The following is a 27,015-nucleotide window of genomic DNA, read 5'->3' on the forward strand; positions in this document are numbered from 1 at the left end:
ATGTTTTTGATGGCTCGTAATGTGTGCTGGACTGCAGCCACGACAAAAAGGGACCCGGGCCAAGGCGGCCGGCTATGCTGGGGTGTTCTGGGGTGCCGTCTGGCCTTCTGAGCAAAAACAAAAACAGGGTTTGGGGCTGGGGCGGGAGTACAGGGAGCAGGCAGAGACGCCCAGATATTGAGAAGAGAGGGTGCAGAGCCGCCTGGTGGTTGACAATGGTTTGAAAAGTTTAAAGTTCCATTCCCCGGAGAGCCTTGTCACACCCGCAAGCGTCACCCTTTCACAGCTGCGTGTCTGTGCGCTGATATCATGGCCGGAACTGCAGAGCGAGGCGAGCTGGAGTTGGAGTCCAGACTTGATGGAGCATGGAGGAGGGTGGCAGAGTGCGGAGGAGAGCGGTCGCAGGGCGAGCTTTAGTAGGCCTGACCCGTCTCCACCTGCAGCAGTCCCAGCACGGCCGAGTGGTCTCCCAGTTTCATCCTCCTCTGGGTGGACAAGCTCACGTTCTTGGCCAGGTAGTCGACGGCAGCTGAAAATAAAAGAGAACAAAACACACGTCAGACAGGTGGTAGATTCCTGAGACATATGTCCTATTCACTCTCATTTCATTTCTCTGATTAGGGCTGAAATAAGTTGTGGCAGAAGCGAGTGAGTCAAATGAAAAACAATTCATCAAGAGAGAGTGAAAGATAAAAACCCCTCCCCTGTCCCTTGTCTGAGGTTGGCACGCCGCTGGCACGGAGCATGTGCATCCTGGTAGAGTCTCCATGCTGTCACTCAGACGGCTCCCCGTGTGTGTTCTGTGTGCCAGTCTTCATTACACTTGGCATCTCTGATTTCATGCCCTCCACACTCCACATGGCCGATCATTTTCATCCTCAGACAGCAGCTCTCTCCTCTCTCCTCCATTCATTACCCATCTACTGTGCTCAATCACCATCTTAATTAACCTCACATCAGCTCACATCCGCACTGCCATCAGTTTCTCACTGCTGACAAAACGCCGGCGTGCACGCGCATGCGCGGAACATGACGGATCGGCACGCGCCCTCGTGCATTCACGCCCCACAACACAAACACATTAAAAAGGCAAACAGCAGATGCACAATGCAGCCGATCGCTACAAGGAGCTGCACACAAATACAAACAAATGTTAGCGAGCTGTAACCGGCACTGGAGCCGGCGCTGGCTAGCTTGTTGGGGAAGTGTGCTTCATTTTAGTTCTTATGAATGGCTGTGACAGCATCAGTCAATTATGCTAATCTAATAAAGCAAACTCTTTCCTGCCCTCAGGGTGTGTGTGTGTGTCTGTGTGTCTGTATGTGTGTGTGTCTGTGTGTGTGTGTGTGTGTGTGTGATGGAAAACAGAGGAAAAGGCAGAGAGAGAGAGGTGGGCAAGAGGACACTGTGGCCCCTAAGGGTGTGCCGTTCTTTGAAGTGGCCCTCTCCTCTTTCCCATCCAAATGGAGTGGGGTGTGACTAAGGCAGCTCTCTCAGAGGATGGTGGTGTTGGTGGTGGTGTGAGGGGGGGTCTTTATCAAGAGCACGTGTCTGCCTCCACCAACCAGGGTGCAAAGGTCAGGAGGCTCAAGGAGGTGGGCATCACTTTAAATCAACTTAAGGGGAGGATGTAAAAGAAAGCTCTCGTCTGGACACAAGAAGCAGCTCTTTATGCAACAATCATACTGAATGTAATTGTTAATACAGGTTTTACTCACTCTGGCCGTACTGGCTGTACTGGTAGCCCGCAGTGACGGGGTCCACGCTGTAGCTGGTGGCGCTGTAGGTGGGGGGGGCAGTATGACTGGGAGGAGGCCAGGCTGTCCACACTCTTGATGGTGTCCGAGCGCTGGCTGCAGCTGGCTGAGATGGGGTTGGAGCTCTCCAGGCTGCTGTGCAGGGGGGAAATGGAAAAGTCGTGCTGGGGCTGGGAGGGTACGGCGCTGGGGTTGCTCAGGATACTCATCACCTGGAGGGGGAAGGGGGAACGGAGGATGTTAGAAATTTGGAAAATTGAGGATCAAAGCATTGACAGAGTTGAGGGAAAGTACTTTTTCTCTGCAAATATAGAGCCATCCTGGCACTTCACGGTAAAGATGCCAATAGAAATACACCATTTCAACTTTGAAATAGGGGAAGGGAAAAACTTCCCCATATTTTTTTTTTTTTTTTTTTAAAGAGTAGGGGGAAGGATACATGGAGGGTGATGAGGTTAGAAAAAAGGAGAAAGGGAACAAGAGAGACTGTTTCCATTAGCTGGCGCTGCCAGTAAGTGTTCTGCTGTGGGACAGAAGGGTCCCAGGGTGATAATAGACCCACCATCCGTGCCAGACAGCCCCTGTCCCCGAGCCTGAGGCCTGAGCCCGAGCCTACAGCACAACAAGCACCAAGGGAGTCCCTAATCCCTCGCCCCTAGCCTACCCATCTCATGAATAGTAATGGAGTTGGAACTGGTAAATGATCCCTTCAGATCCCCACACAAAGTAGGCTCCACAAACCTTACTGAGGGGCCCGCTGATACTGCAGGTTGAGGCTCGCCTGAATATCACAGTGTGTATATTATTCATAGTGTATAAAAGCTTCCAATTCAATATTCTAGATTAATGTAATAGCATGTGACATTCGTCAGAAGAAGGTCTCAAAATATGTTAAAATGAAAGAGATTACCTCTAGTGCTCCTCCATTCTGAGGGACAGCGGCCCAGAACACTGTGGAGAATTTTGTTTTCTTATGCTGCGAGTTTCTTTAAGTGAAAAAGGAAAGTGTGTGTGTGTGGGAGGGGGTGGTAAAAAGGGAATTGTCCCACACATGCTTCCCTCCTATAGCAGGGAAGCCTTCCCTTCAACATCAGGTTCATGTTGAGTTTTGCTATGCTGCACTGGCCTTTGGCCCCTCGGCTGCTAAACCAATTAGCCCATCATGGAGGTAGTTACACAGGGGTGATGCACACGCAGACATATGTTTGCATGCATGCACAGATGCACAGACTCACAGAGGCAACGGAGGGGCAAGCCAAACAGTGCACAAACGATGCTCTAAGCCAGGGATATCCCACAGAGGGAAAATTAACCATATTCTGCAAATGAATCACATCTTTAGAAAAGGCCTCCCAGGAAATATAAAGCACTCGGAGCACATCAGAAACATAAAGGCTGGTTAGTCATTTCCACATGTTAATTCTATCAGTATGGAAACCCCCACCCCGTCCCCTCCACATCTGCGGACAAAGCATGTGACATCTATCCATAAGAGGGAGATTCATGGCCCTCTTCATGCCGGACACATGTGATGCTCCCTCCCATATGGAGCCGGGCTGCAGACTCTGAGGAGCAGCTTTGTAAAGGAGGGGAACGCTCGTTAAGTGTCCTGAGAGAGACAGCTGCAGGGCACGAGTCCATTTTAGTCATTGGTTAATTGGAGCTTGATTACATCGCTTCCTTATGAAATAGAAGAGCCAACAATTGGCCCGATTATTATTATTCATGCTCATGAAAGTTCTTCAAAAGGAAATGACTCCTTATCGTTGACATTGGAGCAGTTTTGCTATTTTAGTGAACGAGGATGGGCCGGCTACTTTAGAGTCTAACAAGTGTTGTCATGTGTGAGGACATCGCTTTTACTTCAGTTGTCCTTCTAAGCTTTTCTGCAGGTTCTCACTGCATCAGTTAGATTCGAAAATCAATGCTGTTTTCACCACCGTCCTCTGGGTCTGACGGAGGGACAGATGGAGTCGAACGAGCGCCATGTTTGGACTAAGCAAAGTTGTCTCCTTCAGACCACGTCTACAGTATTTTATGTTATAGCGAGGTCTGTTTTAACAGAGCGAGTTTGACCGTTTGATGTCCCCATAAGGAGCTCTCACTTCACATTCAGGGGTTAAATGATACCGAGTCACGTGAGCTCATAAAAAAAAAAAAAAAAAACGCCTGCAGCTGGATACCTTTACACACTTTTGTTGCTACAAATCTTTACAGATATTGAAGTGTGCAGCGGAGAATTTACTCCCAGAGAGGAATAAATCACTATTTTGTTATATTTCTATATATAACAGGAACACAGCTTGATAGACATTGAGGGAGTGTGGTTTTGGCTCAGCAAGCATATTGTCGATGCGATAGTTGACGGAGTTTCACTGGATGGGGTCTGCTGCACCAGGATTTAAATTACAACTCTCAGGTGCTTTAAACAAGACTTGTGGAGTTTGAATTTAAGAGCTGAGAAAGAAATCTTAACAGCCACATTATTCCTCCTAACACACTTTTACTCTCTTGCAGAGAAGACTTCCTCCCTCCCTCTCTCCCTCCCTCCCCCCCAAACACCCCCCGCCACCACCACCTCCCTCTCTTTCCTTGCATACGGCGTCCTCAGCAGCCCAGAGTTCGTTTGTTGTTCGGCGTTGTGTGAGTGCTGGTTTGGGAGATAATGCGAGCCAGGACCTAGTTTAAAGGACAATGCTCCAGGGCGTTCCCTGCCTCTCTCACACCCCTCCTCCTCCTCCTCCTCCTCCTCCTCCTCCTCCTCCTCCTCCTCTCCCCCCAACCCTCTCCTTTTTCCGCTCCCTCTCCTCTACAGATAGATTACTTTATAAATAATAATAAAAAAGTAATTAATTCTCTCAACTTCTGAGCCCTCCAGCCTGTGGCGAAGTGAATGGGGAGAGTGTAAATTGATACAATGTGCATCCTTTCAGATAAATAAATAGCGCACTTGAGAGACAAAAAGAGGCCCTTTCAAACCTCCCTAATTTCTTCAACAGTCAAATTACATTTTTTTTTTGTCCGCGTGAATGTTTGCCGAGATGTTCTTTGTTGGGTTTGCTTTCCAGAATAAAACAATGTGACAAAAACACAAGCTGAGAGAAACACTGAGGAAAAAATAAAAACAAAGGGGGGAAAGTTAGCAGGGAGGTTAGCAAAGAAATAGTGAGGACGTGACCAGGATTTAATTTTTTTTAATGAAAACTTGTTGGTGTTTTGTACTTCCAGTGTCTCGTGCGATATTAAAATGTGCAGCATTTTTGTCATTTTCTACTCGAGTCTGTCACTCAGAAAAATGACGACTACTCGTCACCTGACGAAATCGAGCGGACGCGCAAACTCTTGCGTTGCACTAAAACAAAAAAAAAATCCACAAACGTACAGAGAGGAAGTGGCGCTGAGAAAAATATGATAGCCCATAGGAAGAGGGCGAGGGGGGGGGGGGCAGAGGAGGGAAGAGAAAGTGATATAGAGTGAGTGAGAGGAAAGTGGAGGCTTTGGGAAGTACAAAGACTCCTGTAGGACTGCGCTGGCCTGAGGGCTAGCCTGCCTGGAGAGCTGATAGGAGCCCCTTCTGTTCCATTCCCAGCGCCAGCGCCAACACACCCCACTCCACAAATACTCTTAATCTGCGCAAGACTGGATTAGTTCCTCTGTCACCGATAGCTCCCTGTTCTGCCCAAATCAAAATGCCCCCAAGATGTACCTTTAAGTTAGGCAGAGGTCACCGGGGCAGACAGGGAAAAATGAGCACTCCAAATGTCTGTAAGTTATCTGAGCGCTGCAGAATAGCATCTTGCACCTTAGCTGATCGGCCTGGCTGATATTCGGCTTCAGCGGAGAGTGATTAAAGATCCACAGTGATGACACTGAATTTCAGATCAATATTTGAAGGCCAGTCCTGAGGGTGTGATTACAGGAAGAGAATTGTGTTTAATTCTGTGACCCGGGAGTCACACAGATCCAGTGTGTGGAAAGTGTCTGACTTTGAAAACATAAAATTTAGACTCTTAATAATGTCCAAACACAAATACAAAAAATTGCTAAATTTCATGCCTTAAAATTCTCAGTTAAAAAAAAATCTGAATCAAACTCTTAAAAACCTGAAAATGAACAAACACAAATGAAGTAAATAACAAATAAAAATATCAGGGATCCCCCCCCCCCCTCCTCCAAGTCAGTCGACTCCTGCTCCCACAATGTTCCACCCTTCCCCCATCCCTCACATGAGAGGGCCGGCCCAGCGGGCAGTAAGGCCCCTCATCTGAGCAGACAAAATGACTATTTAAAAATAACAGTGATTGCATAAATTGAATTAAAGCGTTTTGGTCACGGTGGAGGTGGCGCGAGGGGTGGCGTGGGGCCGCAGCAGACAGCCGGGATGGTGGCAGGCAGCAGATGACGGGCTCTGGCCTGCATGCCACTGCGTTAATTGGCCGCGGCACATTAATAAAAACTGAAAAGTGTCTTCCACCACCAGTGCCATAGGATGAAGAGACAGAGGCAGAGTGAGAGGTAGGCGGGGGGGGGGGGGGGTTTGGTGCTGGAGGGAGCGAGAGATGGGCCTTTGAAGAATGTGGTGCATATGGGGGGCTGGGGCGGGGTGCTAATTGTGTTCAATTAATTGGCTGATTGGCACTGACAGAATCTGGGCATTGACAAGGCAGGCACAGATGAGGACGATTAGTGGGCACTGGAACAAGCTGTCACTCCTCACAACATGTTAGCCACCCTGCGCTCCGTCAGGCTGCCCATGCATACAAAGGAGGCTCGAACAAGCAGAGATGGAACAGAATTCATATTTATTTTAAGGTTCTTCGTCTACTCTTTGCAACTTTCCATTTAATAAATCCCCTGCAGCCCACTTTAGCTCATGCTTGCCTGAATGTTCAAGAAAGCGCAGCTGCTGGAGCTGAGGGAAGCCCAGACACCCCCCCCCCCCCCCGTCCCTCCTAAACGTCCCAGAGTATAAGCTATAAACTTGGCCCTGCACTAACCAGAGGTTAATATGCCGTCTATTGGACTGCAATTGGAGAACGTGTGGGGAGCAATCCTCTATTCTCTGCTAGTGATATGCTTGAGTAACTATGGGATGGATTCAGCCACTGGGAACAAGAGAGGCCCCTTCAATGCACACACATAGGCACGCACGCACACACACACACACACACACACACTCTTCAACTCCCCGCACCTTGCACCGACGCCTCTCCTAAATTAAACGGCAGATTTTCTGATTCCAGGAGAGTGGTTTCAGCCAGGCAGGGCCTGTGTGTGTGTGTGTGTGTGTGTGTGTGTGTGTGTGTGTGTGTGTGTGTGTGTGTGTGTGTGTGTGTGTGTGAGGGAGCAGCTCCAGAAGCAAAGCGAGGCGGATCGAGGGAGTGGAGGAGCAAGAAGAGGGGGAGGAAGAAGAGGAGGAGGAGGAGGCGGAGGGGAGGTGGGGGTTGTTTGCTAAAAACAGCAGGGGCCAGGTCTAGTGAAAAATGTCAGGTCAAATTGTTCTTGACAGTGTTAATATCTGCACCTCATAGCCATAATTACATGTAAATAAATAGTGAAATAGCTCTCAGCTGGAGACTGAGAGGGAGCGAGCTGCTGCATGAGACAAGCAGCTGAGGACCAAACCGCCTCCCATATTCTCATCTTATTGTCAGAAGGAAGAAAGGCGGAGAGAGAGCCGTGGAGGAGACACGTGCAACGAAGCATGCTGCCAAATAGATACTCATTTTTCTGGCCTTTTGCGAAGGCTAAGAAAACTGTGAAGAAGGGGACCAAGAGACCAATGGGGGACATGCGAAAAAAGAGATGGAGGGGGAGGAAGGAGGGACAGACTGAGAAAACGCGGGTGAGAGAAGAAGTCAGAGAGAGTATTAATCACAGCCATGCACCTGTCAGAGTGGCATCTGGAACTAAAAGGAACCACATGCAGCTAGACAACATCCCGAGACCTCCGGCTAGCAGGACAAGTTCACAGCAAACTCCATCTTCCCCCTGCACCCTGACCCCTGACCCCGGGGAGGTGGGTCACGTAGCGTATGTCGAACAGACACTTCACCTGCTTTATTATTATTATTATTATTATTATTATTATTATTATTATTATTATTATTACTATTTCAGTGTGAGTCACCTTCAAATTGTGTGTGGAAATCGTCGCAGATGAGCATGTGACACACTGTACGCCTGTGTGTAATAGGTATTTCAGATAGGATCGATGTCTGTGCCTATACTTTAATAAAAGGCCGTACCACTCTCCACCTTATAGGCATTTCAACTGCGTGGGACACACAGCGTGTGAATCAGTCTCAGTCATTTTCTTCCTTAAATCCCCATCTTCCAGGATTTACTGAAATTCATATTGGCTGCCTCTGCAAGATAAATGTAAATCACATTCCCTTATATTTACTATTTATCAGGATGCAGCAGCTCACTTTCAGCAGGAAATATCTCTCACCCGCACACAAACACCCTTGCATTTAAATAGCATTTTTATTGTCCGCCGTAGCCTTTCATCTGGGCGTAGGGAGAAGAGCTGCCTCTCCAGGGGAGAGAGTTGGAGCAAGAAGGGAGGAAGGTGGGGAGAGAGGGAGAGAGAGAGAGAGAGAGAGAGAGAGAGAGAGAGAGAGAGAGCAAAGCACTATTGGCAAGGCATCATGGGATGACAAAAAGCCAAATGGAGGGAAGGAAGGTTGGTAGGTGAAAAATAGATTATGAATACATAAAGCTCCGACCCAAAATATTTTGGAATGAGGAAGAAAATGGCTTCACTTGGGTGCTCAGGAGACCTGAACGATGGAGGGAGCAACAAATGGCTCAGGTGTGCAGATGGCGAGCAAGCTGCGTTTAAACAGCTATGACCATAATGTGCACTGTGATTCTGAAGCGTGGACTGAGAAACAATGCTATTACTGATCAGTAGAAACAAACTATCCGGCAGGAGACGAGGGCCAGCGACACACGGCTTCGACGAGTGCAGAGGTGCATTTCTAGTGTCGCAGACGCAGAATCTTTCCTCCGAGTTCAAAAGTGTTGCACAACAACAGCAAACACTAATAATCTGTGCAGAAACAGTATAGCCAGTGGATATGATTTACAGTCCCTGGATTTTCTTGGCAGCTGCCAACCGCAGGTCTCTTTTTTCTGAAAGCCTCTTACATCTTTTTTTATACTTGCCAAATTGAAACAGTATTTGTTTTAATGGGAGTTCTAATTAACCAGTATGTATTCCCCCTCTTGCTCTGCGAGTGGCTGAGCTGTGAATGCAGGCTATGTGCTCATCCCCTTTGATTTGTTGTCAGTGGAGCCTGCCAGCTGACACAGTGCCCGGTGAGAGGCTTAATGCCCAAGTTTTAATAATGTGGGGGACTACATGAATCTCCCCCTCTCATTGGTATTCAGGTGCAGAATGTCTTGTTAGAAGTCAGGGAGGGAGGCGGAATGAAGCCAGCGCTCCAGATTGTTCCGTACATTTTCCCCTCACCATTTTTTTTTTTTTTTTTTTTGGCAACGGCAGAGCTTGCTTCTTAAAAATAATTCATCCCGTTTTTAAAAGAAGCGTCTGCGCTAGCTAATGGAAGAGCAGCAGCACAGTTTGGAGTCTCCCCTGGCTTATCTCTCTCAGACAGTTGTGGGGAGTCGCTGGTGAGCATGGTGTCAGCGTGCGTGGTACGGTGCAGCGCCGCGCGGGCAGGCAGGCCTGGGGACACAGATCAAAGGGAGGCAGGGGTGAGAGCCGCTCTGCCTCTGATCCCGTGTACGTGTGTGTGTGTTTCTGTGTGTGTGTGTGTATGTATGTATGTGTGGAGGCCCGGCCCACTCACACAGCCCAAAGGCCCTCCTCAGATACACACACACACACACACACACACACACACATCCTTGTCATTCCAAAACACACAACACTTTCATAAAACTGCAAAACAGAAAAAAAAAAAAAGAAAAAAAGAAAGTTCCTCACAAAACTTTGTGAACTTCCTTCGTCAAAACAGCAATAAGATCTCCGTCCACCGCACCTACGGAGCACGCAGACTCCGTCCAGGATAACCTCGGATTGCCGCAAAAGCACTCAACAATGTATTTTCCTCTCCATCTATCACCTGGTGTCATTATTTTCTAGACATTTCTCCGAGGAGTGAAACCCAAGCTCTGCCACTGCTGAGCTCCTCTTGCTTGGCTTCAGCTCTCCGGTCGGTGCAGTTGTTTTCTTTCCTCTCCCAGCAGGTGTCCCTGTCATGCAATAATGAGGAATTCAGCCCGCAAATGCACCGGCCATGGACACCGCTTCAAAGAATCATTTGAAAAAGTATCTAAAAAGGCTCTTTAGTGTTTCCCATTACAAGGCTGTGTTGAAAATGCACAATGTTCTTGAGAGATGGCTGTAAAAGCATGACCTCTTCGGTTAATGGGGAAAGCTGTATGTCCAAAGAAAAATATTGCTTGTTTGTTTTGTGGGGAGAATTCAGATTTGAAGCATCATGAGGGCTATTTAAAATGAAATAATACAAATGAAAGAGACCGTAAGGGAAAAGCGGACGCAGGCCTAAATCTCCAGGTAAGGATAGAGGAATAGTGGAATGCCTGTCCTCCGTGCCCTTGCCTTTCCTTCTTTCCAACACCTGCTGTGCCGCTAAATGAAACAAGACCAACAACAAAACACACTTCTGGTTTCATACCTTTTGCCCAGCCATGCACAGCTTCACTCTCACCACCCCTAATACACTGCCTCCCTCAACCAGCCAAACACGCTGTATATCCCACAATGACAGCGACCAGTTTGAGGGTGCACGGCTTTTTCCACCGCCTGTAATGGGAAAATGTGTGCTGTCGGGATAGGTTATGGGATTGGGATGGACGCGAGCTCCTGTCGGGACTGCTGAACGCTGCAGGATTCCATTACAGACTTGGCACCTTGCCACCGCAGCCCATTTACTGTGAATCAGAGAATTTCTGTCAATCTTTACAGCAACAGCTAGGCCATCAATGCCAGACACTTGAAGAAATAGCTTGCACATACCAATGCACAAGCATATCTCCCGCAAACAGATGCTGTCTGTAACTTACAATATCAAATTCTCATTTCCATCTCGATAGAGAGTCTCTTTGTGTTGCTCCTTTTTCCATTACAGGGGGAGGGAAGAATTTGCTGTAAATCATGAAAAATAAACTGAATGCGGGAGAATCTTTTTTTTTGGCTAAAAGTGATTTGCCGTTTGAGTGAAATTTGTTTAAATGCAAAGACAAACAAGGTAAACTTAGTGTTTATTGTGTGAGGGAGTTTAATGCATGTTTGTGCAGAGAGGGGGAGAAACGAGGGGCTGCCCGGCTCAGCAGGCCGCTGCACCACAGAATGAACTCTGATTCTGCTGTCAGTGGGAACATTCATCTCCATGCTGAGAGACTGATAGGAATGCCACACAGCATTCTGCATGCATTCAATACATTTCAATTCTGTGCAGTACAAACATGGTGTGACACATCAAAACATCCACACCACACGCTTATGCCCCCCCCCCCCCGAAAAAAAACATGAACTCAGAATCCACAATTTAACTTTCTAAATAAAGAAGTGAATTCAAAATTAAAATGCATCGCAGGTGGGTTTTTCTTTGAAAAAAAAACCAACAACACTTTAATCAAACCCACTTGATAGAGTAATTGAATAGTGGAAATCCATGCTGTACAGTTGCCCAAAGGCTCCTGTCCTAATCCTCACTATGACAGGAAATGTTTAATATCCCAACACATTCTTGAATGCCTGTGAAGAGAGGAAGAAAAAGCCACAGTGTACCCCATGCCAGTATTAGAGAGAGCCATTAATGAAAAAAAAAAAAAAAAAAAAAACGACTCCATGTTCCTGGTGTTTTTCTGCAGGTTTGCAGTGAGAGCATTAGCAGTTAAAGCCCCTGTGCCACGATTAACAATCAAACACGCTGTGAGCCTCCATGTTATCCTCCGTCGCTCCAGCAGGAGAGAAAATCTCTTTTTTGTCACAAAATCCTTAATTCTTTCTTCTCCGAAGAAAGAGGGTAATACCAAGAATGTTTCCAATCTGCTTTGAGAAATATTTGAAGAAGAAAAAAAAAAAAACTCCCAATAAAACACGTGTGAACGACGGGGTAATTGTGGACAAATGCAGCATTGAAATTCATTTTCAACTCTTTACACACCATTTCAATCTTATTTTCTGCCTGTTAACCACATCTTGTTGGTGAGGGTGGGCAAGACTGGCCAGTATTGATGGGTAATTGTGCATAATTCACTCCGTACACACGATTTGCATCAATACAAATCATTTTTCATTCAGTGCTACTTAAAGCTCAACCCTTACCATAGAGTCGCATTTTAACGCTCATTAATGGAGGTGTCCAAAGAGGTTAACACGTGAAATCCGCCGCTCTTTCAGAAAGAGGGCGCAAAGAAACCCGCACATCTAGCACCACACATTACGGTGGAAAGAAGGAGAAGATATTTTGGGGGGCTTATTTAGATTTAAACTGCAATTAGGAAACCCTAATGTTGTTCTTTCCTCGTGTGAAGTGGCCAGCTCGACAAACCTACACGTCGCCTCTGTCACTCTGCCTGTAAATCATGCAGTAAAGAGATGAGGGAAATCACACATAGCGCCGGAGTCTTCCAGCTGCAGACAATTACGTGAAGAAGATTATGGGTCTACATTTATAAGCTTTAGCTAATTATTTCATCTGCATGTGTTCTCAGTGCGCTGCGCGAGGATTTAGATGTCCCAGGAAAGTCGGGGAAACCGCTGTTTGGAGCAGCTTGAGCACTTGCGGTACTATCAAGATGAATTTTAATTTGTTGATGTTAATCCAATTGTTTTACAAATGTAGCAATTTGGAGTAGCTAAAATAAATCCAGGGCTTTGGAAGGCGAACATAAAAGCCCACACTGGCAGTTATTTTGCTGAACATGCTGTTTCTGAATTTTAATTTCAGTCAAATACAATTACATGTTCTGAACAGCGAGGGGAGGAAGTGGAGGAGGGGAGGCAGAAGACTGAAGGATGTGAATGCGTACCTAGTGCAGATACTCTGAGGGGGGAAGACTGACCTGTGGGGAGAGCCCGTTGCCGACAGTGTTCATGTGGTTGCTGGATGCTGAGGGGCTCATGAAAGTATCGGAGTAGCTGGAGAAGCTGTGGCGATTGGACGAGAGGCCATAAGCGGAGCCGCTGTCAGCGCCCAGACCTCCCTGGTGCATGGAGGATGGAGGCAGGGGCTGGGGTCTGTGCAATGTGCTGCCCTCTGCAACACAAGCAGGTAAAAGAGAGTTTAGGTTAAAAGAAAACAAAGTGAAATTGTGAGCTGAAGCAACAAGAATCATTAAAGGGAAGCCGGGAGATGTGAGGTCATATGACGTACATTAACTGTCCTCCCTGCAAACTCTTAAAAAAAATGTCTCTTCAGTGTTTTTCAAAGAGAGAAATAAGTGGAGGCTTGTGTCTGCGCCACTGTGACAAACATGTGATTGTAAACATAACGACTTGCTGCATGGTTCTTATGTTCACCACATGCTTCCTATATAATTTATAATGTTATTAAAAAATTAACATTAAATATGGATGGCATACCTCAAATAAATAGGACTAATGTGATTTTAGACCTAATCTTAGATCCGACAGAAATTAGATTAAACTCAGATTACAGAGTTTACTGTATGTTCTCCACGGAAGTGTTTTTGTGAGGCTGAAGCATTGCTTTTCTTACCCTGCGATAGCGTGGTGCTGGGGTAGCCGGAATCCGGTAGCTGGTATGTGGGTAAAGTCGGCATCCCCGTGGGCGGGAATCCTCCCGGAAGCAGGTGGTTGAAGGCGGCTAGCTGATTGGCCCCGGCCTGCTTGCGCCACCGAGCTCGCCTGTTGCTAAACCACACCTGTAAGGGAAATACACACAACTTGAAATCAAAAGTTCCGCTTTGTTAAGTTTTATTTTACATTCATATTAGGGAGCATTTGACTGCAGTGGACTCTCAGTCGAGCCTGCTGCCTCCTGCCACCTGTGATTAATCTGCTAGTTAGAGTGAGTGGTGTGCTGGTGCTAGTTGAGAGTGTGCTGTCCCTGTGGGAGCCGCCACAGAGGCTCAGTGGTCCGTCCCTGTTGTTGTTAAGGGCCTGAAGCTGTGATCTGTGTAAACAGGCTGCCCTAAGCCCCCTTCAGAGGGAAGAAGTCATTTAAAGGTCAGACGTAGGCCACTAGCCCCCACGCCACACACCTCAAGTATGTTTGTGTAGCTATTAGATGCTTTAAGAGAGGCCATCACTTCTGCGGGTACACCACCACCGTGCCTGTTTTTGTGCGGTTGTTTTTAAAGCTTTAAAGTCAGAAGAGAAAGAAGGTGTTTTAACTTTTGAGACGAGAGTTCTGAGGCTGCAAAATGCTCACAAAATGAGCAGCACCAAATTCCCCACGTTGAAAAGAGGGGAGAAAAAAAAAAATAGGACTCTTTTGAAGCGCAAAGATTTACACATTTTAAAAAGGCTTCTGCCTCAACAAAACATGAATATAATCAGGCCCTTTTGAAAAGAGCCAGCAACCTGTTCCATTTAACCAAGACAAGGCCCGGGCTTCGCTGTGTGCTAAGGGTTGAAGGACATTGATCTATGCCTCGCACAGGCAATTCATCAGAGTTTAATACACTGTCAGCGCAGTTCATCTACTGTTGTGTTTCAAACGGCCCAGGCCATTGTGAGAGCACATGAAAGAGGGGGACAAAAGCCCCTCCATACGCCACGGAGAACAGTGGACACAAAGAGGGGGCGTCCCTTTTAAACAGGTCTTAAAGAGGGACACTTTCAAGGGGACTTACACAGCGACATACTCGCTGCTTTTCGGGGCGCTGCCTCTTTTTGTACACACAAACATACATATAAACTCGTATAGGCCTACAAGGGATCTCAGCCCGATGGAGATCTTAATTTGAATGTGCTTCTTTTCCCACACGGTCACTGCCTCTGCAAAGACCATGTGATTCTTTTTTTTTTTTAAATGCTTATAGCTCGGTCCGGAGCGCTTTGCTCGGAAGAAACCGAGGGGCAACAGGTGACGGCCGTGTCAATTACGCAACTGGAGAAAACCAACAGGAAATCTTTATCTCGAGTCCGATCACTTCTAAAGACCTCGTTTGAATCCCTCAATCAGCTATTCCAAAACAAATGTGGTGAGTGGCTCCAGTGAAATTTCTGCTATTGGGATGAAGTGGAGCGTGGTCCGAGGTCTGAACTAAGCTCCTACTGGGCCAGACAAACAGCTGCCTGCCCCGGCGGAGGGGGGCACGGGGAGGGGGGCACACCCCTTTCTTCCACACACTCCCCATCACCCCACCCCGCCGTGCCACTTCACCTCCGACCTCATCCACTCACCCCACCCGTCTTTTATGTTCACTTTGACTTCCTTCCCCCTGTTGTCATCCAAGCCGAGGAAGGAGGTGTTCCATCATGGAGGACACAAAACTGTTAAACGTTAGCGCCTGCTTTCCCTTTTCTCCTTTGTCGCTTTGTCATTTCCTTTTTCCCGCGGTCTCCCAGTCCCAACTTAACTAGGGCTGCGACTGATGGTCATTTTCACTGTTGATAAATCTGTTGATTATCTTTTTGATTAATCGATTAGCTGTTTGGTCAACAAGAACATCGGAAAAATGTTGAAGTCCCAAGCTCAAGATGACATTCTCAAATATCTTGTTTTGTCCACAACCAAAAGAAATTCAGTTCACTGTTATAGAGGAGGAAAAGACATTTAAGCGGCTGGAATCAAAGAAAAATGACTCAAAGCGATTCATTGATTATCATGATAGTGATAGTGGTCCATATGGTTTCAAATCTTTCTTTATTCTGTTGATTAAAACCCATCGTGTTTCTCTTACTTACTTACTTGTATTACATAAACGTGATTTCTAGGGGACAGGGTTGTCTAATCACCTTCAGCCGCCAGAGAAACTCACATAAAGAGAAGAAAATGAAGGGTATCATTGTAATTTATTGGAATTAGTCTTCTCAGGCTTTGAACAGGCTGGCTTCAACGTTAACATGCCAAATGTACCTAAAGTACCAAATTGGCTGCAGCTTTATTGAGTTAGTATGCACAGCGGCAGTGTGTCCACTTTAACATAGGAGACATGAGATGAGCAGGCGCCACTGACTGAGTGACTTTGTCCAGCAGTCATCAGGCTCTCAGCACAGACTTGGATAAACATGTACACAAGCGGCGACGCACATGCGCACAAACGCCCCATACGCTATCGCACACATGCATACATTACGAGCACACTCTTATACGCATTCCCTCTCGCGCAGACGAACACACAGCCTGGAGCTGAGGATTTGAGGCTGCGCTCTGGAAGCTGATCACAAAGTCACCTTGGACCACAGATTCTCCTCTGCTCTCCACAATCCGGTTTAATTCTCTGCAGTACAGAGGGCTGCGGCGCTCCTCCATGTCTCCCCATATCTACCTACAAGTGTGCCGGCGAATTCATGTGGCTCACTTCTGTTTCCCTTTTCACGGACTAAAAGGTTTCCCTCTTGGATACGACTGCAATGCATCTCCAAGAAAGTTTGGGGAGGCAGGGAGGATGGGAGAGCAGTAACCCATCTCATAGAAGTCGAGCTTAGCCCTTCTCTGGGAAGAGAAAAGGCGCGACTAGAAGGAGGGCCAGCTACGAACATTAAATCTGCAATAGACGGTTCAAGTTAGGTGTCTTTGCCATAATCTTCCATTCATTCGCAGCCAAAAGAATCGATTCAAGCGATCAAGTGGTGTTTTGCATTTTCTTATCTCCGATTGGCTATAATACACACTCCTGACATGGTAAACATGTGACACTGCAGTGCAGTAAAAACCCATCTCTCTGTTGTCTCTCTTAAATAGGATCACTCATATTTCAGAATTCCCCCGTTCAGACAATCCTTCATGAATTTCTTATTTATTTATTTATATTTTTTTTGTCAAAGACGGGCGCTGAATGTGTGTGACGCCTTTCAGGAGCCAATTTGCAACATTCGGTAGATGAATACCAAGAGCCGAGATAATGACAAAACAAAATGTGCTGCTGACTTCATATCCACAAAAACACAGAGGGGTGATGCAACCAGCCTCAACATACAAATCCTCTTCTGTCTCATACCACGCAATGCCCCCTCCTCCTCCTCCTCCTCCCTCCTTCCCCTCTTCTTTCCCCTCTCCCTCTCTCTGTCTCTCTCTGATTCCCTCCCTGCTTGCCTTCCAGACTGGCACTATGCTAATTAAAGTAGCTAGGAGTGTGAATTTGAGAGGAGAGTGGGATTAGCTTGATAAGTATCAGGAGTACAGAAGCACTGTACCAAAGTCATTTAAATTCTAATAATAAGAAAACTGTTAGAACATTCACACTGATGCATTGCAACAATTTCTCCCCTACAATCTACACAAATCCTATTTATTCCTTTATGAAACATAAACCCATACTGGCGGGAATACAGTTGCCTGTTGGGTTTGGTTGTCACCACTCAGCTCCATTGTGATTTCCTCTCTTGCCGCTGGTACTCGACTGATATTATAACAATCAGGAAGCTGTGTATTACCTCCTGATACCTCCCCTATGGGATTATATTCTCGCTCGCTGTGTTGAAAACTTGTTTTTAAAAGCATCTGTTTCTGTACTGGTCTGTCACATAGAGCTACGGGGGCTGGCTACACAGTATCCATATAGGTCTTCTGCCTGCGCTCATTCCATGCATCAACAGGCCAGCACAAGCCACAGATAAAGAGAGAAACTTTTTACCAAATTGATTTGCACGCTTCATAAAAAGCAATGGTTGTACCTTATTAGATTCCACTAAGTATAATAGCTACATGCAGAATGTTTATTGGTAATGAAAGAGGAGCTATGTGACAGATTCGGTAAAGTGAGCCAGAGGCAGCGTGCTGAGATGATGAGCCTCAGCCGAGACTCAGGAGTCACTCTCTTAAAAACTTCAGTCTAAATAGAGGAGAATGTAATTTGCTTCATCTGTGAGCGGTGATTTACAGCGGCCTGCAGCCCATTGCCTGCCTGCAGCCCCCACCCCGACACTATATACCCCCACCTGATCCACCCCCTCAGAGGGAACGGACACAAATGATGCTCTCTCCTCTCTAATAGCTCATGGAATGGCTCTGCTGCCTGCTCCTGTTAGAACTGAGGGGTTATCAGATGGAAAGTGGCAGCGTACACTGCATCAGACTGAAGGTAGACTTGGCAGTATCCCCTCCCACTGAGACAGCCTGGAACTAATTGCTGAGAGATACGGATCATATCCCACAATTTGTCAGTTGGCGTGATAAAACCATTGCAGGGCGGCTCGCGGTGGTGAAGGAGCGCTGGTAGCTCTGCTGAAAGGGGGCAGCGGGGCTGATAAAGATGGATGGCGAAAGGGTCTTAAAATGGCAGGCGAGGGCAGACACAAGGGAGTTAGTTCTGTTTATGAGTTTAGGTTGCGAGTCAGTGCTAAGCCAAACACTCATCACTTCCACAAGAATCCGGCAGTGTAATTTACAGCTGCAGCTCCGGGGCCACGGCGGCCGAGCGCGGCCACGTTCGAGTGCGCTCTACCTCAACCTGAACAAACGGCTCTCCACATTATCGCCATGTTTAATGACAAACGGATAACAGCGAAGCATGACGGTGGACACAAATTCAAGTTAAAATATGAGTCTGTGGGAGCACCAACACCCCCTGCCTATAGTTTTCTCTCTCAGCCCCGAAACACCGGTTAGTGCGTGAACGACATCTGGAAGATGCGTCATTGCAGCTGTGCTGGAGAAGCTTTGCTCTCAGGCCAAAGGGTCTCTTCTCTCCTGCCCTGTGATGGGCCTTTGGGCACCTATGTGCAGGCCCAGCTGGTGGACATTTACAAACATGCACACACCATCAAATTCACATTTTGCCTGAATTCTTCCAGATTTAGCTTATCGTTTTTTTTATGTTAATGTTTGTGTGGTATTTCTTGAAAAAAACAGAAACTGTGACTCCTTTGAGATACATTTGAGGGAAAATGCTTCAAAAGAAATGACTATATATTTCTCTACATCGCCAAACTGCAGCACAACTTTAAGCATTATTTATTTTGGCTACCAGGGCTTAACTTTCTCAGAAAATTAAGTTTGACTTGACCTTTGGAGACTTTCAAAGACTTTAAGAATTAGATTATGAGGTAAACAGCATTAACAAATTATAGCCATGACTCAAATTCCTCAGGTTCCCACATGACATCATTTAAGTCTATTATCTAACAGCAAAGACACAGCAGTCACTCCGCTGTCTTTCTTCTCTCGCTTTAATGTTTGGATATTTTCGTCGGGCTCTGCAAATACTCAGGCGCTAATAAAAGAATAGATTTTGCTCTCAAACCTGCCCTACATGATGAATTGGAATTAAACTACACTGATGCATTTGCACTTTATTATAATCATTTAAAAAATTAAGCCAAACATGTGTCGTTATTATAATGTAATCATTGAGGCTCAGGCTAAAAAGCGCCACATTTAATTTTACTGTCTGCACATTTATTTTTCCGATCGTGTTCAGTTCTTCCACCTCTCGTCCACATTTACCTTTTATGCACTAAATAAAATGCTAGTGTTTTGCCTTGTAACAGCCATGAGCAAAATGTCTCCTCCCTTGAGTGAGGCATTAAACACTCAGACACACAGGACATCCCTGCATGTTGGGGGGTTTCGAGATGGACAAAGATGTGTGGAATTAGTTACCCAGGCTGATGAACAGTTAGCATGCGGTGAGCAGTCTGGGGGCTTCAGAGGGAGTGTGAACGAGTGTGGTAAGAGGAGAGGGGTGCCCCAGACCCCCTTTTTTTTTTTTTTTTTTTTTACTAGCGGCTGATTGATTAATGTTGTTGTCGGGGCATAGGGTCCCTAGAGAGGATGAGGAACCCTGTGTGATATGTGGAGGGTTTTACAAGCAGCGGCGAGCTTGAAAGTGATGGGATGAGATCCTGGCCAAAAGCCGAAATGAGAAATCCATCAGGAATGCATTCCCTTTCTCTCTTCTCCTCTTTTTTTTCTCCCTCTCTCCGTCTTTGGAAGAACAGCTGCTGCTATAACTCTACTGTACATATCTTCCTTCAATCTTACATACAACCGCTGGGCAGCCGGGCTGTCGGACAGCGTCCTGCATGGGCTCTGAGGTGTGAAGATGGGGAGCGTCTCCGTCAAACATCTTGAACATGAAGGCTAAGCAGCAAAACTCCCCCGACATGCACAGCGCAACGCGGAAAAGAGGGCAACTTCCTTCTGACAGATGAGTAAATCATCGCCATGGGTGAAAGAGGGGCAATATTATTATGATTTTAAACGGAGTGCCTTCAAGCGTGAGTTCAGTCGAGTGTGATGCTTTTTTGCTGTGGAATTACGGTATTTGCTGTTCAGGCAGCACAGATCCCTGTGAGGCCTGAACAAGGTGAAACACAGTGTGAACCTCTTTTTGTTAACGACTCGCAGCCCTGAGCAGCTACAGCACATTGATGTCGGCAGGTGGAGTTTTACACTCAGCTTAGGTTAGGCCCAATTACACGTATTCACCCAAAATACCAAAAAAAGAAGAGCATGTTTTGGTTTTATTTGTCCAGGTTTTAAGATGTACTGACACCACACAATAATGTCGAAGTGAATGTCTTCATTGAACAATTACATTACGTCTTTGGAATGTGTCTATCTTGAAACAAGGTCTTAGTTATTCAGGGTCATCAACAAACATCACAAAAAATACTCTTCACTGGAACTTCTGCCAAAGAAATCATCTCTGTGAACAAAGTAGTGATCCAGAGAGACAGAGACACTCTGTTCCTGTGAAGAGATGTTGCTGTAATATTTTTAAATGGAAATCTTTATTTGTATCTGGACAGGAAAGAGGAAATCTCTGGAACTTGCTGCAAAGCTAAGCAGTTCTGGGGAGGAACTAGTTACATGTAACGGAGTTGTGAGGAGAAGTGATGAAATCACGAAATAAATGTCATCGTAATGTGTTAAATGTTACTGAGCCTCAATTTAAAACAGATACCTCGAGCAAAAACATTACATACACATACAAACATATAGATATTCTAGTTATTTTTAATGCCTGTCACAGAGTTGGATCTGACTTATCCAGGTTGAATACATCATAAAAATTAAAACTATTTCTTATGGCAGAGTGCTGAGGATGGGTTGAGTGATAACTCAACGAGTCATAATTCGTCCACAGAATCAACATTTTTTTTTTCTTTTTTCAAAAACTACTAAGGTGTAATTAATAACATAACAATGGAGAAATAAAAATAGATACATGCAAAATGCAGTTACCTGTTTATTTGTATCCTGATTACATAATCCTGTTACATGTATTCTGTTACTCCCCATGCCTTCTTATCTGCTGTATTTTATTTAATGTTAATATGGATGTGTTTTGTTTTACTCGAGACCAGAGTGAAGCATTGTCGTGTGTGCACATGTTCCTGGTTACAGACGAGTATATCATTTTTTATTTTTAAAACTGTAATCCTGTCAGTAATCCCCCTTTTGCTGAATGGATTTGTAATCTAAATACATGTTTTTATCTGTAACTTTACCTGAATACAAATTACTACTCCCCAGTGATGAGTTCTTGACAGGGTAAGCGATGTGTGACCTATTACATTTCAAAAGCAGCTGTAGCTCTATACGTGTATATGTGTTAATGATTCAGATGAACTGATGCTTGCTGTCACTGCGACTGTACTGTTCGTCTGACCTGTACTCTCGCCTCTGTGAGTTTCGTCCTCTGAGCCAGCTCCTCTCTGGTGTAGATGTCTGGGTAATGTGTCCTTTCAAAAGCCTTCTCCAGCTCCTCCAGCTGCTCGGCGGTGAAGGTGGTGCGGCTGCGTCTCTGCTTCCTCTTCAGAGGCAAGTCGGGCTCTGAGTCTACATCTGAACCGTCGTCTGTGCGGTTACCTGAGGTGAACAGAAAAAGACAGAGGGCCATCTTTGTGATCACGAAATGAAAACAAGTTAATGAGTCTTTTGTTTGAATTAACTCAGGGCTGTTTGTAGAAAAAAAAAAAAAACGATCACGACGAAGCTCTAACAGTGTTTATCTGCATTTTGGAGCCTCTTTTGTGGCTCAAATGACAGCCTCTCCTCTCTGAATACACAACTGGGAGAATATTATCTTAATCTGTGGATATTTATTTAATATAGAGGAGGCCCTGATACACAATCCTGCCTCAGTGAGGGGCCCCAGAGGCTGTAAAGGCAGAGGGCTGACGGGGAGCGGGGGTGTTGCTGGGTAGAGGGGTTAATCTGCACAGGCCACCTTGCTGCTCTTCACCCTGCTTTTCTCTCTCATTGGCCCAGGGCACACTGCTCATACACAGCACAGCCAAAAGTGTATAAAATAGAACACAATATCACACCAAAACCATTCAGTCCCGTGTGTTTCCATCTGCTGTCATTAAATGAATTAAAACATATTTTACATTACTTTTTAGGCATTCAACTAAGCTGAATTTTTGCTCGAGGAACATAGATACAGCACAAAGCTGTACAATCCGGGCCGACAGGGAAATTTTTGACAGCAAATACGCATTACCATTGCACATTACCATTATAACTGAATTTAGAAAATTGCATCATTTTCACCTCCTCTGCACGTCTATTCAAACTACATGGCCCTTTTCATTTCGTGTCATAAAATTTATATTTTCATAATTTCCTCATTGAGACATTGACAAGGCGGCGTGATGTGCCAGTGTTGCTCCAGGCCTAGTTGGATTGCATCATGCTCAGTCCAGAAAGTGTGGGAGAGGGAAAATAAAGGGAGATATTGAAGGAGAGGGTGCATGAAGAGATTTCTGCTTCTGACAGAGAAGCCCTTCACTATTCAGCTCAACGAAAAACTATAAAGCTCACCTGAATGTCTCGCCCAAGCGAGCTCCTTTCCTACCGCCTAATTCCTCGTTTAACGGCCACGATTTCTCTGTTTGCTGCTCACTCCAGTCAAATCTTTCAACATAAGTGGACAAAAGAATACTCAAACCTAGCCTCCAAATAACAACTGTGAGAACAAAAGAGCAACAGAGCTGGCGGAGTCTCAAGGCCAGCTCCAGAGTTTAATTAAACAAGGAATTATGGGATTATATGGAGACTATCATTACAGGCCACTCTATGAGTCTTCTACGAACATTTTTTGTCCCCCTGAGCTCATGCTCGATGATTCTCTGCGGATTACATGTGGCTGCAGGACATGAGGCCGCATTCATTAAATCAATTCTTCAGTCTTATCCTTTTTAATAAAGATTGATTCTTGAAACACAGACTCACTCCGCTGCAGAACACCCTTGAACATACAAAGTTGAATATGTACATAGACCACATATCCCTTTGTTGGTTTTCATGAGGATGCGTATATCCATTCGCCTGCTAACTCGCCATGACGACACTTGAGACCAGCCCGGTAGACTGAAGATCACTTTCCAAAGTCACCTCTGTGTCCTACAGGGAGACGTGGGGGCCACATACTCAAGGGGCCCAGAGAAAGACACTGAAGTCTTCTCCTCCTCAAATTATTTTCTTTTCCTCCCCTTTGTTGTTTGAGGTGCTTTCGTGGACTTTATTTTGCGAGTAAACCTCTGCGGCAATCTGTGTCACATTTAGCATGCTATCAGGCTAATGACTGATAAAGCTCAGCAGACAATAGCTCGCACCGCTGCTCTCCATTAAGCCCTACTGAGCCAACACATCTGCTCTTGTACATGAACCAGAAGCACAAGGTCAACAGCCCTGCCTATAATGAGTAAGGGAAAATGGAAAATGGCACACGCTGCGTGGGTCCAACTGGGATTGGGCTTGGACGTAAAACTCATCTATATGCTGACTACATTTGGAGACTCGCAGAGAGAAAATATATTGAAACATGTGGCGGCTCTCCATTTTGATGCCTGAAACTGACTTCTGGTGAATATTTAGTAGTGTTACAATAGACTCAGAAACATGGTGGTACATACAAACAGCTAAACAGACAAAAAGAAAAAAAAAAAAGAAAAAAGAAACCCACTGTTCTAGATTTGTTTTCCATTCAAAACCACTTTAAAATCTAGATTTCATGTCTCCTTTTCCCCCTAACACATGAGCCTAATGTTAACAAATCACAGACATAATAAGACTCTGTGAACAAAAATCCCTGCAGGCCTGTCCAGGTCAATTCCTTAACGGTCCGCTCAGCACAAAAAGGTACACTCTGATTAGACGTTTGTATAATACGACTGAGGTAATTCCATTCACAGGTTCACGGGATATTGATAAACCACTCTCATTACTTATCGTCCAATTACAATCTAATTATGTGCCGTCCAGTGGGCACGATTACCGCCGTGTACTCTCCTCCAGGGGCCCTCTGAGGTTTTCTCCCACAATATTGATTTAAAATTGCGCCCTTTATAAATAGGAATTAATCAGGTTTGCACACTGCTTTGTCGAGGTAAGCGCTTGATTAAGATTAAAATTAAAAAAATAACACTGGGTGTGGTTTGAGTAAATGCAACCTTAACCTAGATCGTGATAGTTTAAAGATTTAACTGTAGAGGATCAATCTCTGACCTGCAGTGAATTTGTTGACCACTTTAAGAGGTCAAAAGCAGACACTAATGCAGTGTTCACAACATTAAGGATGGTTAGGGTTTCCACGTTAACAACTTTGATGAACGACAGACATTTGCTGAAGTCGGAGTTGGGTATTTTGTACGTTTCGGAAACTCTCATGATTGCTGGTTAATCTCTGCCAACAATGTCAAGAGATCGGTTCCAAATCCATACATACACATACATACATACTAACTGTTTACACTTTAAACTACATACTAATCCTCATAGTATACAGAATCAGAATCGGAAATAATTTATTGATCCCATTGGAGTAAACTGTCTACTTGTATGCAGTTTTGTAGTTAGTATAGAACGATTTCAACAAAGGTAATCATTTTATGCTAACAATGCTAAAAGATTCAATATTTGCAGTTGGTTTCACTGGTTTAAACTTTTATTCTTGCTACGAGCAGCTTCTCTGCATCCGTTGTGCACTACATTGAGATGAGTTCACATCAACAGCACACTCAAAAAGTAAGAGTGAATTTGTGCTAGAAAACTCAGCTTTTACTGAATAAACGTGTGTTTACAGTGATTAACAATTGGTTACCCCTGTTTTTAACACTGTTGTTGATTCCATACTAGAAATAATCCCTAAAGTCGCCAGAGAACCACCAAATTATTCCATCCTGCCGGTGTGACTTTGCTTTAATGATGCTTTAATTTTGACCAGACCTTTTAGATAAAACCGAGTTCTTGCTCTTGAAGGACTTGTGCTGCTAGTTAATAGTTTTAAGGTCAGTCTGAGGTTTAAAGCCTGCTCTCTCCCCTGATGCTCCTCCGCTGACCCCGGCAGCCTCTGCTGACAGTCTCTCCTCAGACTGCAGGCAGATGGGATCCTCATCATCACCCCTGTTTCCTCAGAACCTCCTCCTCCATCAGCCCTCCTTCTCTTCTTCTCCCTCCAATCCCTCGGACTCCTCCAGTCCTCCACCTTTACCCCCGAGATGCTGAAGTAACGCTGATTAAACAGACAGCTGTCCGCTCAATACCGGCAATTAACCAAGTGATCTGTCAGGTTACAGATTTACGAATAACAACTGCAATAAACTTCAGGTCAACCAAGTTGTTGGAAAATGTTGGTTTAAAGACGTGAATCTGATTCCTTGAGGCAGTTTGCAATAAAAAAAAAACAGTGACGCATTGCAGTTAAATAATCATAAAATGCATCAAAATTGTGTTTAATCTCACTTTAAGACCGCATCCTCATATGAGTCACACCAGGAACAAAGTTAAAAAGGTAAAAAACTAAAACTTAAACTGAAAAATGAATAACTTCAATCCAGAGGTATAACAATGACTGGGAAGAAAACGACAATATCCACCGTGAAAATAAACAAAATGATACAAATAATGAAACACTATTTGTGCAAATGTGGAATGAATATCAAAGGAATTGCTCCTTAAAATCAGAAATCAATGACTTCTTTATGAGAAAACACTGTGCGGTGGTGCAGGGGGTCAGGTGGTTTTATCCCTCCTCTCACCTGTGAGCAGCATTAGCCTGAAGTTAAGTAGCGCTCATCTTCAGTCAGACTGTCTCTGATATCATAACCCATGGCCTCAATATCAGCCATACCTTTGCAAACTATCCAAGACAGAGGGACAAAAACAGACAGGGCTTTGGCAGTGCAGCATTAGCTCATAATGGCTCATTTTGAAAAGCATATTAGTTCCAGCATAATTACAATCAGGCCTCACGCTCTGTGTTTTGCAGGCATTCACAGGACCAGCCTCTGAGCACAGAGTCACACCAGTTGACTGTGACTGACAGCAGATTTAGTTTAAAATGCTGTTTTTTCCTCCCTCTTTTTTTCCCACAGGACAAAAATAACACCGCGTCTTTTCTCCCTATTTATGTTGACTTGTTTATTTTGTGCCTACCTTTTGTCGTAGTTGATACTGCAATTATACTTTTTGTCAGTCAGAGGGGGTGAATATCAAAAGGCCTAATTATGCAAACAGGCCTATGATAAGAGGCATCTGCCTGAGATGGGATCTGCTATCTCTGACATGCATCTGTCTCTGTGCTGTCTTTGGGGCTCCAGGCCTGCATATAAACAGCCCTGCCTGTCCCCAGGACTGCATACGATTCAACCACCAACACTGGAGTGGAGGGATGTTTCGGGGGCGGGGGGGATCGTGCTGCAACATCAAATAACTAACAACTTCCCAATTTGCATTTCTCTGAGAATGGCGCGGCATCTCCGTTTAATGCACTTGCCTGTTCATCCCAAAGGGGTTGCCAAGTTAAGGGAGGCATGTGATTCAAGGCATTTACCGAAGGATGTATCTGAGATAGGAACCTTATGTGAATACAAGATAGACGACAGCGATAACCAGAATGGTTTAAAGACAAATTCTCTATGAATAATCTCTTCCTGTAGTTATCTCCCTGCGTGTGAAAAACAAAAACAAAACTGTAAAAAAAAAAGTGAGCGGAGCCTCAGTGCGGTTCGCTTTCAGTCATATATATATATTCGATTAAAATATTCAGATCGACATACCAAACAATCATATGTGGCGAAATCAAGTTAACTGTTTACTCAGTTTCGTAACATGCCAAAATGCATCATCAATTTCCCCTGGTTGTCAGTGACCTTCTCTGGGCCGTAATT

At 45.2% G+C, this 27,015-nt stretch overlaps 1 protein-coding gene across 1 annotated transcript in view; it reads right to left on the minus strand.

The window, feature by feature from the left end:
- Positions 1 to 267: 267 nt before the first annotated feature.
- pax7a (paired box 7a) overlaps positions 268 to 27,015 on the minus strand; it is a 43,930-nt gene continuing 17,182 nt past the window's right edge. Inside the window, 6 exon segments of the mRNA XM_030420856.1 lie at positions 268 to 529; positions 1,719 to 1,794; positions 1,796 to 1,969; positions 12,825 to 13,018; positions 13,481 to 13,646; positions 21,510 to 21,709. Of these exon segments, the coding sequence (XP_030276716.1) occupies positions 414 to 529; positions 1,719 to 1,794; positions 1,796 to 1,969; positions 12,825 to 13,018; positions 13,481 to 13,646; positions 21,510 to 21,709 (926 nt within the window). The 3' untranslated portion in view covers positions 268 to 413.

Source organism: Sparus aurata, chromosome 6, assembly GCF_900880675.1.
Source record: "Sparus aurata chromosome 6, fSpaAur1.1, whole genome shotgun sequence".
Lineage (NCBI taxonomy): Eukaryota > Metazoa > Chordata > Actinopteri > Spariformes > Sparidae > Sparus > Sparus aurata.